At 57.8% G+C, this 13,920-nt stretch overlaps 2 protein-coding genes across 2 annotated transcripts; one reads left to right on the forward strand and one right to left on the reverse strand.

The window, feature by feature from the left end:
- Positions 1–124: 124 nt before the first annotated feature.
- B0T15DRAFT_432116 (uncharacterized protein) lies at positions 125–10,567 on the forward strand. Its single transcript, XM_062865750.1, has 3 exons — positions 125–443; positions 516–551; positions 605–10,567. The coding sequence occupies exons 1-3, from the start codon at positions 397–399 to the stop codon at positions 10,284–10,286; spliced, it is 9,765 nt and encodes a 3,254-aa protein (XP_062722762.1). The 5' UTR covers positions 125–396; the 3' UTR covers positions 10,287–10,567.
- Positions 10,568–11,142: 575 nt separating this feature from the next.
- On the reverse strand, positions 11,143–13,455 carry B0T15DRAFT_160184 (Sodium/calcium exchanger protein-domain-containing protein). The gene is made up of 4 exons (XM_062862097.1): positions 13,313–13,455; positions 12,580–13,243; positions 11,464–12,515; positions 11,143–11,392 (listed from the first exon to the last, which is right to left on the reverse strand). The coding sequence occupies exons 1-4, from the start codon at positions 13,320–13,322 to the stop codon at positions 11,358–11,360; spliced, it is 1,761 nt and encodes a 586-aa protein (XP_062722763.1). The 5' UTR covers positions 13,323–13,455; the 3' UTR covers positions 11,143–11,357.
- Positions 13,456–13,920: the final 465 nt, after the last annotated feature.

Consider the following 13,920-nt stretch of genomic DNA (forward strand, 5'->3'; position numbering starts at 1 on the left):
GCCTCACAGGATCCACTGGACAGTTTCCGCGTGGGCTGGTGGGGCCAGGCCCTGGTAGGAGGAACTGAAGTTAACCAATGGAACAACCCCTTGCACGACAGCTGCAGGTGCTCCCAGGCTGGCTCGAGGCTGGTAATCTTCTAGAGCTTCCACGCGCCTGCAAGCGATTCCTGGTCGCGCTTGCCCGGTCCCATCTGATCCGGATGAGATGCAGACAAGCTGAACCGTCTCAGTTCCGATCGATCCACTATGCGTTAGCAATTGAGCCTTCGTTTCCGCCGTTTTTGCTCCTCTCCTGCTCCGAAACGAGGGAATGGCGGGGATCATAACCCGAGTCATTGGGGTCCAGGTCGTTGAGGAGAGAGCTTCCTGTTCCTGTGCCTGTCCCCGGTGAATATGTCAAGCGGCGGCTTCTTTTCGGGCAATGGCGCCGAATTCCATCCGTACGCAATGTCCCCCCCAGCTTCGCTCACATGCAGGAACCAGAACCAATGCTGACGGCTCAATTTCTCTAGCCACTTCCTTGGGATCCTCATTGGATGCGGCGTGCTGTAAGTGTTCCGGGTGCTGGAACCGCAACTCTTCGCCTCCTGACTGAAAACAGTTCGGTATTCTCCCTGCTGTACTTCAACCGAGTATTCGCGTCCGTTGTTTCCTGGGGGATACGAACATACACGTGGCACCAGTACGGAGTCTACGTCGACATCCAGGCCCTCCAGATTTCCTTGCTCGCCGGTCGTATCTTCTTCACAGGCCTTCGATATCACGGCAACAATGAGACAATATTGGTCCAGAACGGGCACATTACCTGGGCGTACTGGCTGCGAAGGGTCCGAGACGTGGATGTCGGAAAGAGGAAACGGACCGACAAAGACTCGGCTTCTGCCGAAACGGACGTCTCTGCAAAGCTGCCATGTCGGGTCAAGGTCTCCTTGAAGGGCCTGGAATGGTTCATTTACAACCGGAGTCCTGCCTACGACTCTATCCTGTCCGGACTTACAGATACCGCAGAGGGCCGTCAGGAGGCGGATCCAACCCAAGGGGATTCTGGAACAACAGCGCCAGAACCTTTGGCGCAGCTGCGACAGAGACGGCGGGGACGGCAGGGGCGGGAATCAGGTGGTGGTCAAGACGATGACGCCGGCAATGACTTAGAGGGGAACCTTGCGCCGACGCCTAGCTCCTCTTTCTCCCAGCACTATGGAGAGCAACATGAGCATTGCGTGGAGGAGGATGCGGAGTTGCCGTCGACCCTACAGCTTCTTCCGATCCACTTAGAATGCGATCGAGCAGCGCTTGTGATGGGCAACGAGAACACCAAAGGTATCCTGATTGTGAAAGCAAACTCGTTGTCGGGGGAAATAGATGCTTCGGACACCGACTCCCCTGACCCCTACCGTCAATACTTCCGATTTAAGTTCAAGCATCCGGTGATTGAAATGAAAGAGAATATGGATTTCAAGGAAGAGCAACCCGACCGGGCCCTTCGAGACAAACAGGCCGCTCAAGGATCGTTGTCCCGCCCTAAGCGGTCGTTTCTCTACTGGCAGCGGCGGAGGTTACGGGAAGGGCTCCGGGGCCTGGTTCCGTTCCTGAACCGGTCGGTCGAGTCTCTTTCCCCGTCCAGCAGGGAGATCGGGACCGCTGCCAGCCAAGTCCCCGGGTCGGGACGTTGGCAGGGATTGTCTCGGTATCTGTCTGATGACGCCGAAGACCAGAAGTCACGATGGGCGTCGTGCGAGTATGCTGCAGTGCCAACCCTCCTGGACAGTCCTGAAGCGTCATTGACCATATTCTGGGACGTGGCTGGCAAGGTCAGGCCCAGGCCGGCGCCACTGCCGGAGAAAGCGCCCGGACAGGCAGCCAACATCAACGGCGCCGAGCCCCCTGCATGGGCCATCCATCTGTCTATTAACGGTGGCTCCATCAACTACGGGCCGTGGGCCGACAGACACCGAGCGGACCTGCAGCGCATCTTCGTCCCGAGCCTCTGTAAGGATGCGGTTCCTGCCCGTCAGCTCCCCCCGGGCGCCTATCGAGTCCCTACTCAGTTCAGGATCTACGTGGAACTCACCGACACTGCTACCATGCGCATTCCATTGAGAGAGGCATCTAAGAACTGGCGGTGGCAAGGCAAAGAGCACAACCCGAAGAAGCCGCACAGCCATGGCACACGCAGGGCTCGTCGATCTAAGAAATCAGACCAGCTCGGCGACTTGCACCAGCGGCCCTATGGGTGGCTCGACTTCAGGATCCCCGCCAATGCCACCATGTCCTATTCGATGGACATGGTCGCGGGCCTGGCCGGGTACGCCAACACGCTCAACCTGGACTTGCCCAGCACCGAACTCTCCACAAGTATCAACCATGAGCTGCTCTGGAGGTCTGGGCGGCAGAGGATATCCTGCGATCTCTCTACGCCGTTGTGCTGGAATGCTCTTCGCCAATGGCATTTCAATGTGACCGCCGATGATCTGGAGCTCTACATCCTGCGAGAACATGTCTTTCTTCTGATCGATCTGGTTGACGATTGGACAAGTGGGCCACCAGTCGAATACTTGGTTTTCACCCCCTTCAAGTACCATCTCAACCTCCATCTCCGAAACATCCGGCTGTTGTTGAATCTCAACGATGCGAACATTGTCAACAATCCAACCGACTTCGAAGATAACACGTATCTGATCATCTCTAGCCCTCTTCTCAAGATTGGGACATGTATCCCCATCGATACGTTTAAACCCAGCAAAAACGCCATTCCCTTCGATATCCGCGCAGACACGGCGGCCATCGATCTTCATGTGCCTCCCTGGAACACTCAGGCGCCGTTTCTCGCCTCCAAAGAGGTTGGGCGTCTAGAGAGCTTGGTTGTTGATGGCACGTATCACTACAATGCGACTACTTCGCCGGCAAACACCGATACCTTGGTTCTCAACATCAGCGGACAGTCGCCGACTGCGCATCTGCATGGGTTCACCATCCGGTATTTCCTCAAGGTCAAGGACAACTATTTCGGCGAGGACATCCACTTCAAGACGCTCGAGGAATACCAGGACATGTTGCGCTTGACAGAGAGCGATCGGAGTGTCGGTGCTGCCAGCAAGCCACCGCCTAAGAAATCGAATGACTTGGATGTCATACTCAGCGTCAGGGCCGACGATCCGAAGGTCTTGCTCCCGGCCAATCTGTATTCCGCTCAGCGCCACATACAGATCGACGCCGCGTGTTTGTGCCTCGATCTGCGCTTCACCAACTACTACATGGACATGGACTTGGTCGTAGCCCCGCTCAACCTTTCCTTGGGCAACAGCGAGTCTGGAGCGGAAACGCCGATCAGCGCCACGTCGAGCACGCAGATGTTCATAGACGGCCTGGATATCTACGGCCATCGCCTCTTCGGCCTCCCTCCCACGGAACCGACGTACATGTGTAACTGGGACATCTCGGTGGGGGCTGTTACTGGCGAGTGCACCGCCGAGTTCCTGACCACCCTCGCCAGCGCAGGAAAGGCCTTCGCGTTCACATTCGACGATGATGAAAACGCGCTGATCCCCTTCTCCTCCATCGTGGTGTACGACGTCACCTTCCTTCGGGTCTTTGTGCGTTCGGTTCGTCTTTGGCTGCATGTGGACGATGCCGCATTCCTCTTTTCGACGGGCGCAGTTGATGTCAACTACAACGACTGGGCCCGGTCACACTATTCTCGCAGAGCCGACATCAACATCCCGCACGTCAAACTCTCGTGCCTTAACGCGGAGTCGGCCGCGAGACACAAGGCCCGATCCCAATCCCAGCAAATGGTTGTCGAGGCGGACGCGCTGGTAGAGACGTGCGTGCGAGTTGCGATCATTGGCCGAAAAGCCAACTTCTCGAAGGAGAGAAAGCTTCAGCAAGAATTGGTTCGTAAGCACGACCAGCGAACCCGTAGGACACCGTTTCTCGTTATCCCAGGCCTGCTAGGAGAGGGCTATGAACCTGTTGCCGTGGACCCTCCCGCACAAAGTGTCCCGGCGATTCCCGTGCCGGCCCGCCCAGAAGATGGCGAGGAGGATGGGTTGTCGTTCCACTCGAAGCCGAGTTCAAATCGCTCGCAGGGCCGCCTGCGTCACAAATCTTCGTTTCTATCGCTCGTCAGTTCGGCACCGAGCAGTGTGCTCAAGCCTTTTGGCACGAGACGGTCAAGCGGGAGGGCGAGAGCCACGGAACGTCTGGATACTCAGCCCCCTGTGCGCACCCAGTGTGAAGCCAAGGGAAACTTGGCCATACCAGTGCCGGAACTTTCTCCATCCACCCGGCATTCCGCTACCTTCTACAGCATGCAGGGAGACTCGGCTGAGCAGCAAGACGTTGTCCACAACACGGTTGCTTTCTCAAGCCAGTACTTTCCACCTTACTTTCCTCTCGAGGCTACTACACCTGGTCACGCGGAAGCATTGATGCAAAGCATCGAAGTGGACGAGGACTACACGGGCTTGGACCCAGTAGCCTTTGAGCTGGAGGATGTCGACTCGAATCTCCTGAGCGAGGACTATGCCTACTCGAGCGTTCTGCTTGAGTTTCCGTCCGGCCTGAGAGCGTTTTGCAACCCTACTGCGTTACGATATGTTGCAAGCTTGCTCTCTGCTCTGCAGAGCACCGAACCTGACGATATTTTGGACTCACTCCAGATAAGCGCCATGAAGGAGATCTTCGCCAAGCAGAGGGACCAGAAGATGAACGGATGTGTCGACGACCTGCTAATCAAAATGCCGCATGCCTCTTTGCGTCTCCTCAACGTTCCCGATGCAGATTCCCTGGGCCAGCCAGCCGACGAGCAGGATCAGTTTGATGTTACATTCACCAAGTTCTCCTTCTCATCCCGGTCTCGAGCCACATGGCAGGATCCCTTAAAGCCGCAGTCGAAAGAAGGCCGCAATTCGTTCCACTTACGGCTCGATTCCATGCAAATCTCAGCAGCTGAGAGACTCCGCAGCATGGACAGCGCACCGGCAGCTGCACTTGTTCGAATTGACTCTGTACTGGCATCGATGGGAACCAAGGATATCATGTACTTCGATGTTGAAGTCGGCAGCATCCATGGCAGCACGTCCTCTGGGAAGATAGATTACCTGGCGCCCTTGGCTCGTCGTGCAGGCACCCTGGGATCCGACCTTGGGAGGCTCTTCTCCGAAGTCTCGTCGCGAGAAAAGGCGACGGTCCAAAACCTAGTGCATCGCCTCGTCGTCACTGGCCAGGAAACTCCGGATCCGACTTTCCTAATAAGGCCTTCTGCCGTCCTCCGTTCTGCTCGCCAACATCTGCGAACCTTCGACTCGTGGAAGCTCCTCATGCGTCTCCGTCAGATCTGGAGATCCATCGCGCCAAGCAAAGGAGAACAGATCAGGCTCGATTGTCTCGGTCCTTCATCGGCCCCAGCGGCCAGCCTGAGACGTGAAATAATCACGGCATTCGAGAACTGGAGGAGCTGGGACCTGGAGAATGTCGAGGAGAGCATGCTCCTAAACGCACTGTTTGGGTCATCACCCAATCGTTCGATGACGGACTCTCCGGACAAACCGACCCTCGCCGTTGTCAGGATCAGGCAGCTCCAGCTTGCACTTAACCCAGGACCAAAGCAAAACGAGCTCACCGTGGTAGAGTTGACTACAAGACTCGAGCACAAGCCAACAATGGGAAGCAAGTATAGAGACAACCTCAACACGGGGGTGGCCGGTCCATCAACCGTCCTGAGCGTCTCTTGTGAGGATGCTGTTGTCGGGCTGAACTGGGAACTGTGCGAGCTAGCAGACAGTGTGTTGAAGCTAGCCAGGAGCATGCAATCCCAAGCTCCTGCTGAGCCAGAGAAAAAAGATGCCGCAGTGTCGACCGCGGCAAAACAAGCCTCGGCGGGAACGATGCACTGTGTTTTGTCTCTAGGACATGGGTCGTTGACCATGGAGGCCGTCAACCTCTACTCCAGCTCCTTCAGTCACGGAGTTCATGCGTCCGTACTGGTCAGGAGGGGGCCGGACAACATATCAGACACGAGCCTGATTCTCAGCTGCGACTCACTCACGTCGAGTCTCCGCAGCCATCACCAGAGACTGGCAAAGATGGTCCTGGAGGAAGCGAGTGTCTTTGTCTCACACGAGTTGCGAGCAAGCCGGACGACAGACTCCCACACGGTGAAGACGGCGGCCAGTAACCGGTATATGAGCCTGACTGTCAAGCAGGACCCCATCACGTTGGCCGAGGTCCTCGACCTCCTGGTCCGGGACGAGTTTGCCCAACTGTACAGGCTGAAAGCCCAACTTGGCGCGTCATCTCGGCCTGCCTCCCCGCGGCCCAGAAGGATCACGGATCGCTTGTCTGCATTCCGAGTCAACGTGGCGCTGTTCATGGACCGGTATACCATCAGCCTGCCGCTGTTGCGCTCTCTCACGTATACCATCCACGGAACTGTCTCCAGGGCCGCAATGGCCGCGAACTTTGGCCGGGAGATCATCTTCGATTTCGACATCAAGGAGAACTCTCACGATGTGCAGGTCATTGTCAACAACGCTGCCCGGAGTATTTCGCTCCTTCAAATTCCGCCGACCAACGGACGGATTAGGAGCCACATGGAATCAGGGGAGCACTCGATCAGTGTTTTCGCATCCGTCGAGCTGGTGCAGCTGGACGCCTCGGCCGTGTACAGCCTGCTGTCGGCCCTGAACCGGCCCGAGACGTCCAGTGTCGTCAGCGAGCTGCAGCAGCAGGCCAAGGTCATACAGGAGCACATAGCTGAGGTTACTGGGGGAGCACCAGAACCGGCTGCGGCGGCGACCGAGACAGGGTCCAAGTCCCCAGCCCCGGCCCTGGCGTACGCCGCCAACCTAACCTTTGCTGGGCTGGAGGTGTTTGGAAACAGTCCCCTGAAATCCGCGAGCGGGCAGTCGGCGCACATCTCATTCGCCCTCGGCAGCATTCATCTGGGCCTCTCCAACAAGGTGGATCCGGACGGCCCGTTGCTGACGTACCCGGAAGTCAGCGTCAACCTGCGCCGCATCGCCTTCGAGATCCAGAGAGGAAGCGCTGAAGCCATGAAATCTTGCGGCAACATTGCACTTGGAGCCCTCATTTCAGCCTCGTCGCGAGCTGGGGAGGACGGCAAGGACAGGAGGTTCTTCCACGTCAAGAGCGACGCATCCGAGGTGAACCTGTCTCCCGACACCATCTCCACCGTCGTCGATGTCCTGGGCTACATGGGCGATAAGATCAAGGACCTGGACACTTCCCGAGAGCTCGAGTATCTGCGCAGGCTCAGACAGTCTAGGCCGCGCATTGCCCTCAACGACGCAGAGACGGACGAGGAAACCGACATCATCGACGCCTTCCTCTCTTCCATCACGTACAGCTTCGAGGTCTGCAATATCCAGATGGCCTGGATGGTCAACAGGGCAGACGAGAAGCCGACTGCCGGCAAGGATGACCTTGTCCTCTGCCTTCGGAAGATCGAGCTCGGCACGCGGACGAGGAACTCGGCACGGCTAGCCATCGAAGCTCTGCAGCTCCAGATGGTCAGCCCATCGCAGGACAGGATTGCGCGGACGGCCAACTCGGCATTGCTGCCCGAGGTCATCTTTAACGTCGCCTACGTGTCCACGGCCGATGCTCGCCACCTCGCTTTCCAGGCTATCGGCAAGCCGCTGGACGTGCGGCTGGCGTCGGGCTTCATAATCCCGGCGGCCCACCTGAACGACTCCATCACGCTGTCGTTGAAAAACATACAACAAGCCTCCCAGAACTGGAACCCTGCCGTCCGCAGGCCACAGCCGGCGAGCGCAAAGCCGCCACCAGCGGACGTGCCGCGGAAGAGCATCCTCGGGGGCAAGCGGCTGGAATCCCTGTTGGTTGATGCCGACTTTGCCGGAGCTGTCGTGCACCTGACGGGCCAAAAGGCGCCGGAGGACCTGGTCTCGGCGACGACATCGGCCCGGCCGAAACAAGGGCAGCTGGGTCCCGACGAGACTATGGCCCGCACAACGCTGAAGTCGCCGGGCCTGGCCTTGAAGTTGGAGTTCCGGGACAACGGCAAAGACGACCCGTCGCTCCATGCCGAGGTCAAGATCGATGCTTCCAGCAACATCCTCTATCCGTCTGTGGTGCCGTTGGTCATGGACATCAGCAACAGCATCACCAAGGTAGTGAGCGGCCGTGGCGACGGCACGAAGGACATGCCACATGTGCCGGGGCGGGAGGCTGCTGCCGCCAAGGTCAAGCTTCCCGAGGAGGACAGCTTCCTGACTGCCGACCCCTCGGCCGTTCTGGGCCGGACAAAGCTCAATATAGGCTTGCGCATCTGCAAGCAAGAGTTCTCGCTGAGCTGCCAGCCGATTGCCCGGGTGGCGGCCACTGCCAGCTTCGATGATGTCTACTTCACCGCCAACACGGTCCGGTCGACGGACCAGGGCAACTTCTTTGCCATCTCGGGAGCCTTCACCAATCTGCAGGCCTCGGTGCAACACGTCTACTCGAGGGAGTCCACCGGCAGCTTCAGGGTGCAGTCCATGGTGCTCTCTTTCCTGAACAGTAAGCATGTCAGCGGCAGCAGCGGCGTGTCGGCCATCCTAAAGGTCAGCCCCATGGAGGTGTCGGTCAACGCCAAGCAGCTCCAGGATTTTATGCTCTTCCGGGAGATTTGGCTTCCCGGCAAGGTTGCAGACGCCGCTTCTGCAGGCCCCGGCCCCGTGGCGAAGCTCGTCACCGAGACATCCCAGGGCCATCTTGTGCAGCGCTACCAGCAGGTAGCCGCGACCGCCGCCTTCCCCTGGACTGCCAGCATCTCCATCTCGGCGCTCAAGATTGTCGTGGACCTGGGCCAGGCCTTGGGCAGGTCGACGTTTTCCATCAACGACTTCTGGATCTCGTCCAAGAAGACGTCGGACTGGGAGCAGAATCTGTGCCTGGGGTTCAGCATGATCGGCATTGAGAGCAGCGGCAGAATGAGTGGCTTCGTCGCCCTCGAGAACTTCCGGCTACGCACATCCATAGAGTGGCCCGAGAGGGAGCAAGCACTCAACGAGACGCCGCTAGTCCAGGCGTCGGTAGGTTTCAGCCAGTTCAGGGTCAAGGCCGCCTTTGACTATCAGGCCTTCCTCGTGGCGGATATCACTTCATTGGGATTCCTCATGTACAATGTCCGTCGCAGCCGGGACGGTAGTGGAGACCGGCTAGTGGCCGTCTTGGACGGTGAGGCGGTCCAGGTGTTTGGCACGACAACGTCGGCCGCGCAAGGCGTCGCGCTGTACCAAGCCTTTCAGCGGCTGGTGCAGGAGCGCAAGGCCAACTTTGAGACATCGCTCAAGGAGATTGAAAAGTACATGAAGCGGAAGTCTTTCGCGGCCCCCGCCAGCGTGATGCAGCGGCTCAGCATCCCCAAGTCGGGGCCCTCGGGCGATGATGTGCTCCTCAAGTCGCCCATCTCGCTCGACACGGACGTCGTGGTCACTCTCAAAGCCGTCAACCTGGGCGTCTTTCCCGGCAGCTTCTCCGATCACCAGGTGTTCAAGATTGAAGCGCTGAACGCGCAAGCCCGCTTCGCCGCCTCGGTCCAAGACGACGGTCGTGTCCAGAGCATTCTGGGCCTCACGCTCGGCCAGCTGCGCATAGGTCTCGCGGGCGTGCGGACGCCGAGCGGCCCGCCCAAGACGCTAAGCGAGCTCTCGGTTGAAGACGTGGTGCAGAGCGCGACGGGCTCCCGCGGGGGAACCATCCTCAAGGTGCCCAAGGTCGAGGCCGTCATGCAGACGTGGCAGCGGTCCGAGTCGAAGCGCATCGACTACATCTTCAAGAGCGCCTTCGAGGGCAAGGTCGAGGTCGGATGGAACTACAGCCGCATCAGCTACATCCGCGGCATGTGGGCCAACCACTCCAAGACACTCGCCCAGACCTGGGGCCGGGAGCTGCCAAACGTGACAGCCATCCGACTGACGGGAGTTCTGCCCGAGACGGCCACAACAACAGCAGCAGCAGCAGCAGCAGATACAAAGCCGGAACAGACACAGGCTGAAGAAGTACAGAAGCAGACGAACAAGATCACGGCCGAGGTCAACGTGCCTCAGTCCAAATACGAATATGTCGCGCTCGAGCCGCCTGTCATCGAGACGCCGCAGCTGCGCGACATGGGGGAGGCCACGCCGCCGCTCGAGTGGATCGGCCTGAACCGGGATCGGCTGCCCAACCTGACGCATCAGATCGTCATTGTGACGCTGCTGGAGCTGGCGGGCGAAGTGGAGGATGCCTATGAGAGAATCTTGGGGAGTACCTAGATGACCTTTCTCTCCCCACCTCATTCTTTTTTTCCTGTCCATTTCTTCTCTCTCTCGTTTATTCGACTTCTCTTGTGTTATGGTGTTAGACTGGAAGTGGGACAGGTTGGTTCTGGGATAATATGGGATGGGAATAAACATTGGGGGTCTGTACTAGGATATTGTGATATCAATGTTTATTAATATGCTCCCCGTTTTAGTAGATCTTGTAGTGCTTGTCTGTTCAAGCATGGCCATGCGTTTGTAACACGCAAACCAAATTGACGGTATATTCGCTGCCGTCCGCTGCGTTGTTGCTTGCCGCTGCGTTGTTGCTTGGTGATTTGTCGAGACTCCCGCTTCCCGTTCGAACTGGAACCTGGTCCAGGTGAGAGAGAGCGGTCTTTGCCTGGTTTGGACACCACACACTAGGTTGTACAATACATGACTTGTGTTTTGATGCCAGATGTTACAGGATTTGTACATGCCTGCAATCTTGCACACGGGAAGCTGCATTTGCGCACTTGGCCCTCTTCTTCGTGTCGCTCCAATGGCTATGGTGACCCTCTCGGACGATGAACCGCTGCCTCGAGATGAGGTATTTGCACTTGGTCCTGGTACAATAATCGCCGGGTAGTATGTACCTATGTGTTGTCCATACATACAATACAGCGTTGATTATGACTATTGATTCAGCGTACTATTTCTAAAACGCTACGTGTATAGCCTTATCTTGCTTCTCATTGCCCACCTACTAGTAACTAACCACCCGAGTAGGCAGTTGTATTGTAGCCGAGACTCGTTGAGAGGAAAGGCAAAAGGCGAAATACGAAGGAATAGAAGGTCTCGCAGCAAACGCAAAACAAATCAAAAACCAACGGACTCGGATCCAGTGTCTAAGCTCCCCCGTTTCCGCTAATTAGCGTTATGAAAGACCGAAAAAACGCCGCCAGGTCCCCCGTGTTCGCCGCTAATGACACAATCCCATATGTACAGTACGGTACATTGGGTCTGCAGAACTAATGCAAGCCCAGGCATGCTCGACTCCTTCAACAAAGTGTTGTTCAGTTGGAGCCCAGCAACCGCTAGCGCTCACTCACCAGTGCCGTCGTGGTCGGCGGGGTACCCTTTACGTGCATCTCTGTCAGCGAAAACTCTAGAATTGGGCAAAGGCAAGAGGACAGGAAGGAAAGCTTACACCATGAACACACCGCAATGATGATATATAAACACATTAGCAGCATGCCCTCGAGCCAGTGGCTCTTGCCGTCGGCGATGAGGTAGTTCACAAGAAGGACGGCCACAAAGAGGACGGCGACTTGGAACAGATCGAAGTTGAGCGCCATCTGGTCCAGGCCCATGCCCCAGCCGATGATAACAAGCAGCGGGATGATGAACAGGGCAACCTGCATGCTGGAACCGATGGCCACGCCGATGGCCAGGTCCATCTTGTCCTTGATGGCAACCGTGACGGCGGTGGCGTGCTCGGCAGCATTGCCGACGATAGGGAGCAGAATCAGACCCACGAACTCCTCGCTGACGGCCCCGCCCGCTGTCACGGCGCTGATGCTGTCGACCATGTACTCGGCGCAGAAAGCGATGATGACCGTGGAGAGGGCCAGCGTGGCGACGGCGACCAGGAAGTGCAGCTGCGGCTCCTCGCCTTCCTCGTCCTCGTCGTCGCCCTGCAGGTTCCGGCGGGGCGGGTTGGTCACCAGGCTGCGCATTCTTTCGTTCTGGGTCTGCGACGAAGGGAGACCGTGGCCGCCCATGAAGCCGGCGGGGGCGACGAAACCCTGGGCGACGGCACCGTCCTTGAGTGTGGCGGGGCCGGCGTGGAAGGGGTTGCTGAAGGGCTTGGCCTCGACCTTTTGAGACTGTTCGGCGAAGACCTTGGAGTGTGTCTTGAGCTGGAACAACAGATACGCGCCGTAGACGACCAGCAGGATGACCGAAGTGCCGCGCGACAGCTTGGCGATGTCGGATTGCCGGTTTCCGACGCCGTCGGTGGCGAGGTCGAACACGGTGGGGACGATGACGGCTGCTACGGCCAGGGCGAGCAGGCTGGCGGCGGTCTGGGCGACAGTCGTGTTGAAGTATTGTTCCTGGCGACGGAGACCGCCAAAGAAGAAGCACATGCCCATGACGAGGAGCAGGTTGGAGAGTATGCTGCCGACCAGGGAAGTCTGGACAATGACCACTTCGTTGTGGACCAAGGCAATGATAGCGATGATCAGTTCGACCGCGTTGCTGAAAGAACATCTCTAGTCAGCATAACCGCACTTCCATCTACGCTCTCCGCACCCTAACGTACCCAAACGTCGCATTCAAGAGCCCGCCGATGGTCTCGCCCGTCCGCAGGGCAATCTCCTCCGTAGCAAAGCCGAGCATAGCAGCCAGCGGCACGATGGCGATAAAGTTGACGACAAAGACGGCGATCCGGTTGACTTGCGGGACATAGTTGATCGCAATCCCCGCCGGTGCCGCAACCAGGAGGACGTTGATCCAAGAGTTGAAGAGAGTGCGCTGAAGCTGATTCCGGACGGTGAACGGCTCCTTTGGCGTCAAGTGTTTGAAGAAGGTGTGCGACTTCTTCGCCTTTTCGGGCTCCTTGACGTTGTCTGCCGTACTACTAGACGACTCGTCTCTGCCCGTGGTCCTCTGCCGCATGACCCCCTGCGTTATCGTCGCCGGGCCCGTCTCGGCCCCTTGTTCTTGGTCCGGCATATCGGCTTGCCGAAGCTGTGTGCTAGACTCCCCCGATGCTGGCCGGGGGCCCAGCATGTCCTTGGCCTCGCTATCGGATGTTGTCGGGGGTTGGGGCGCGGTGTTGTGCGGTGCAAGTGGCTGCCCTTCGAGGTCGTTGCCGGTTTGGTATCCCGGCGGAAGCGACCCAGTGCGCTTATGTGGGAATATATTCCAGGGCGAGTCGTGAGACGCTTCCCTGAACGCCGCCATCCTGGTCCTGTAGCCGTTGTCTGCGCCGTTGTTAATCCCAGCAACAACCTCTCCCCTGGTTGTTGAGACACCATTCGGAGGGCACTTACAGGTCGTCATTGTACTGGTGGTATCTCAGCGCCTTCGGTTGGCGCCCAGGGGAAGGGTTTGCTTCTGCTGAGAAAGAGCTGGTGTCTCGGAGATCCCGGTTGGTGTCGGTGGAATTGCTCACGGGGGGTGCAGTGACTGCCGTCACTGAAATGCGCGAGCGCCAGACGGTTAGCCGAATGCTTTTATACACGGGCAGGCTAAAACCCCTTCCAGCTCCATTGGAGAACAAAAGGTCGGCCTACCGTTGACCTATCACCCAGGGTCCGGATAGATATAACGCTGCAAGTCCACAGTCAGTAGTCTGCCTCGACAAAGCTGGAGCGGAGTGTATGCCGCAGTCTATCTGCCTTTGTGGGTTCAGTGTTCACCGCGTTGCCACTGCACTGCCCTGACAACGGTACAGTACTGAGCACTGTACAGGTCACAGTAGAGAACGTTATTATGGAATCATTCGGAGGGCTCACCTCAATGGACCTCAATGGTGATGCGTGACTTTCGTACTGAAAGGTGCTGCTCGGCTGGACCTTGTTGGTTCTTTAAGATCTGCCCAACTGACCATTGAACGTGGGTGCGGGTGCTTGCAGGAAGCGTGCAAAATGTCCGATGC

Source organism: Chaetomium strumarium, assembly GCF_033439665.1.
Source record: "Chaetomium strumarium strain CBS 333.67 chromosome Unknown B0T15scaffold_3, whole genome shotgun sequence".
Lineage (NCBI taxonomy): Eukaryota > Fungi > Ascomycota > Sordariomycetes > Sordariales > Chaetomiaceae > Chaetomium > Chaetomium strumarium.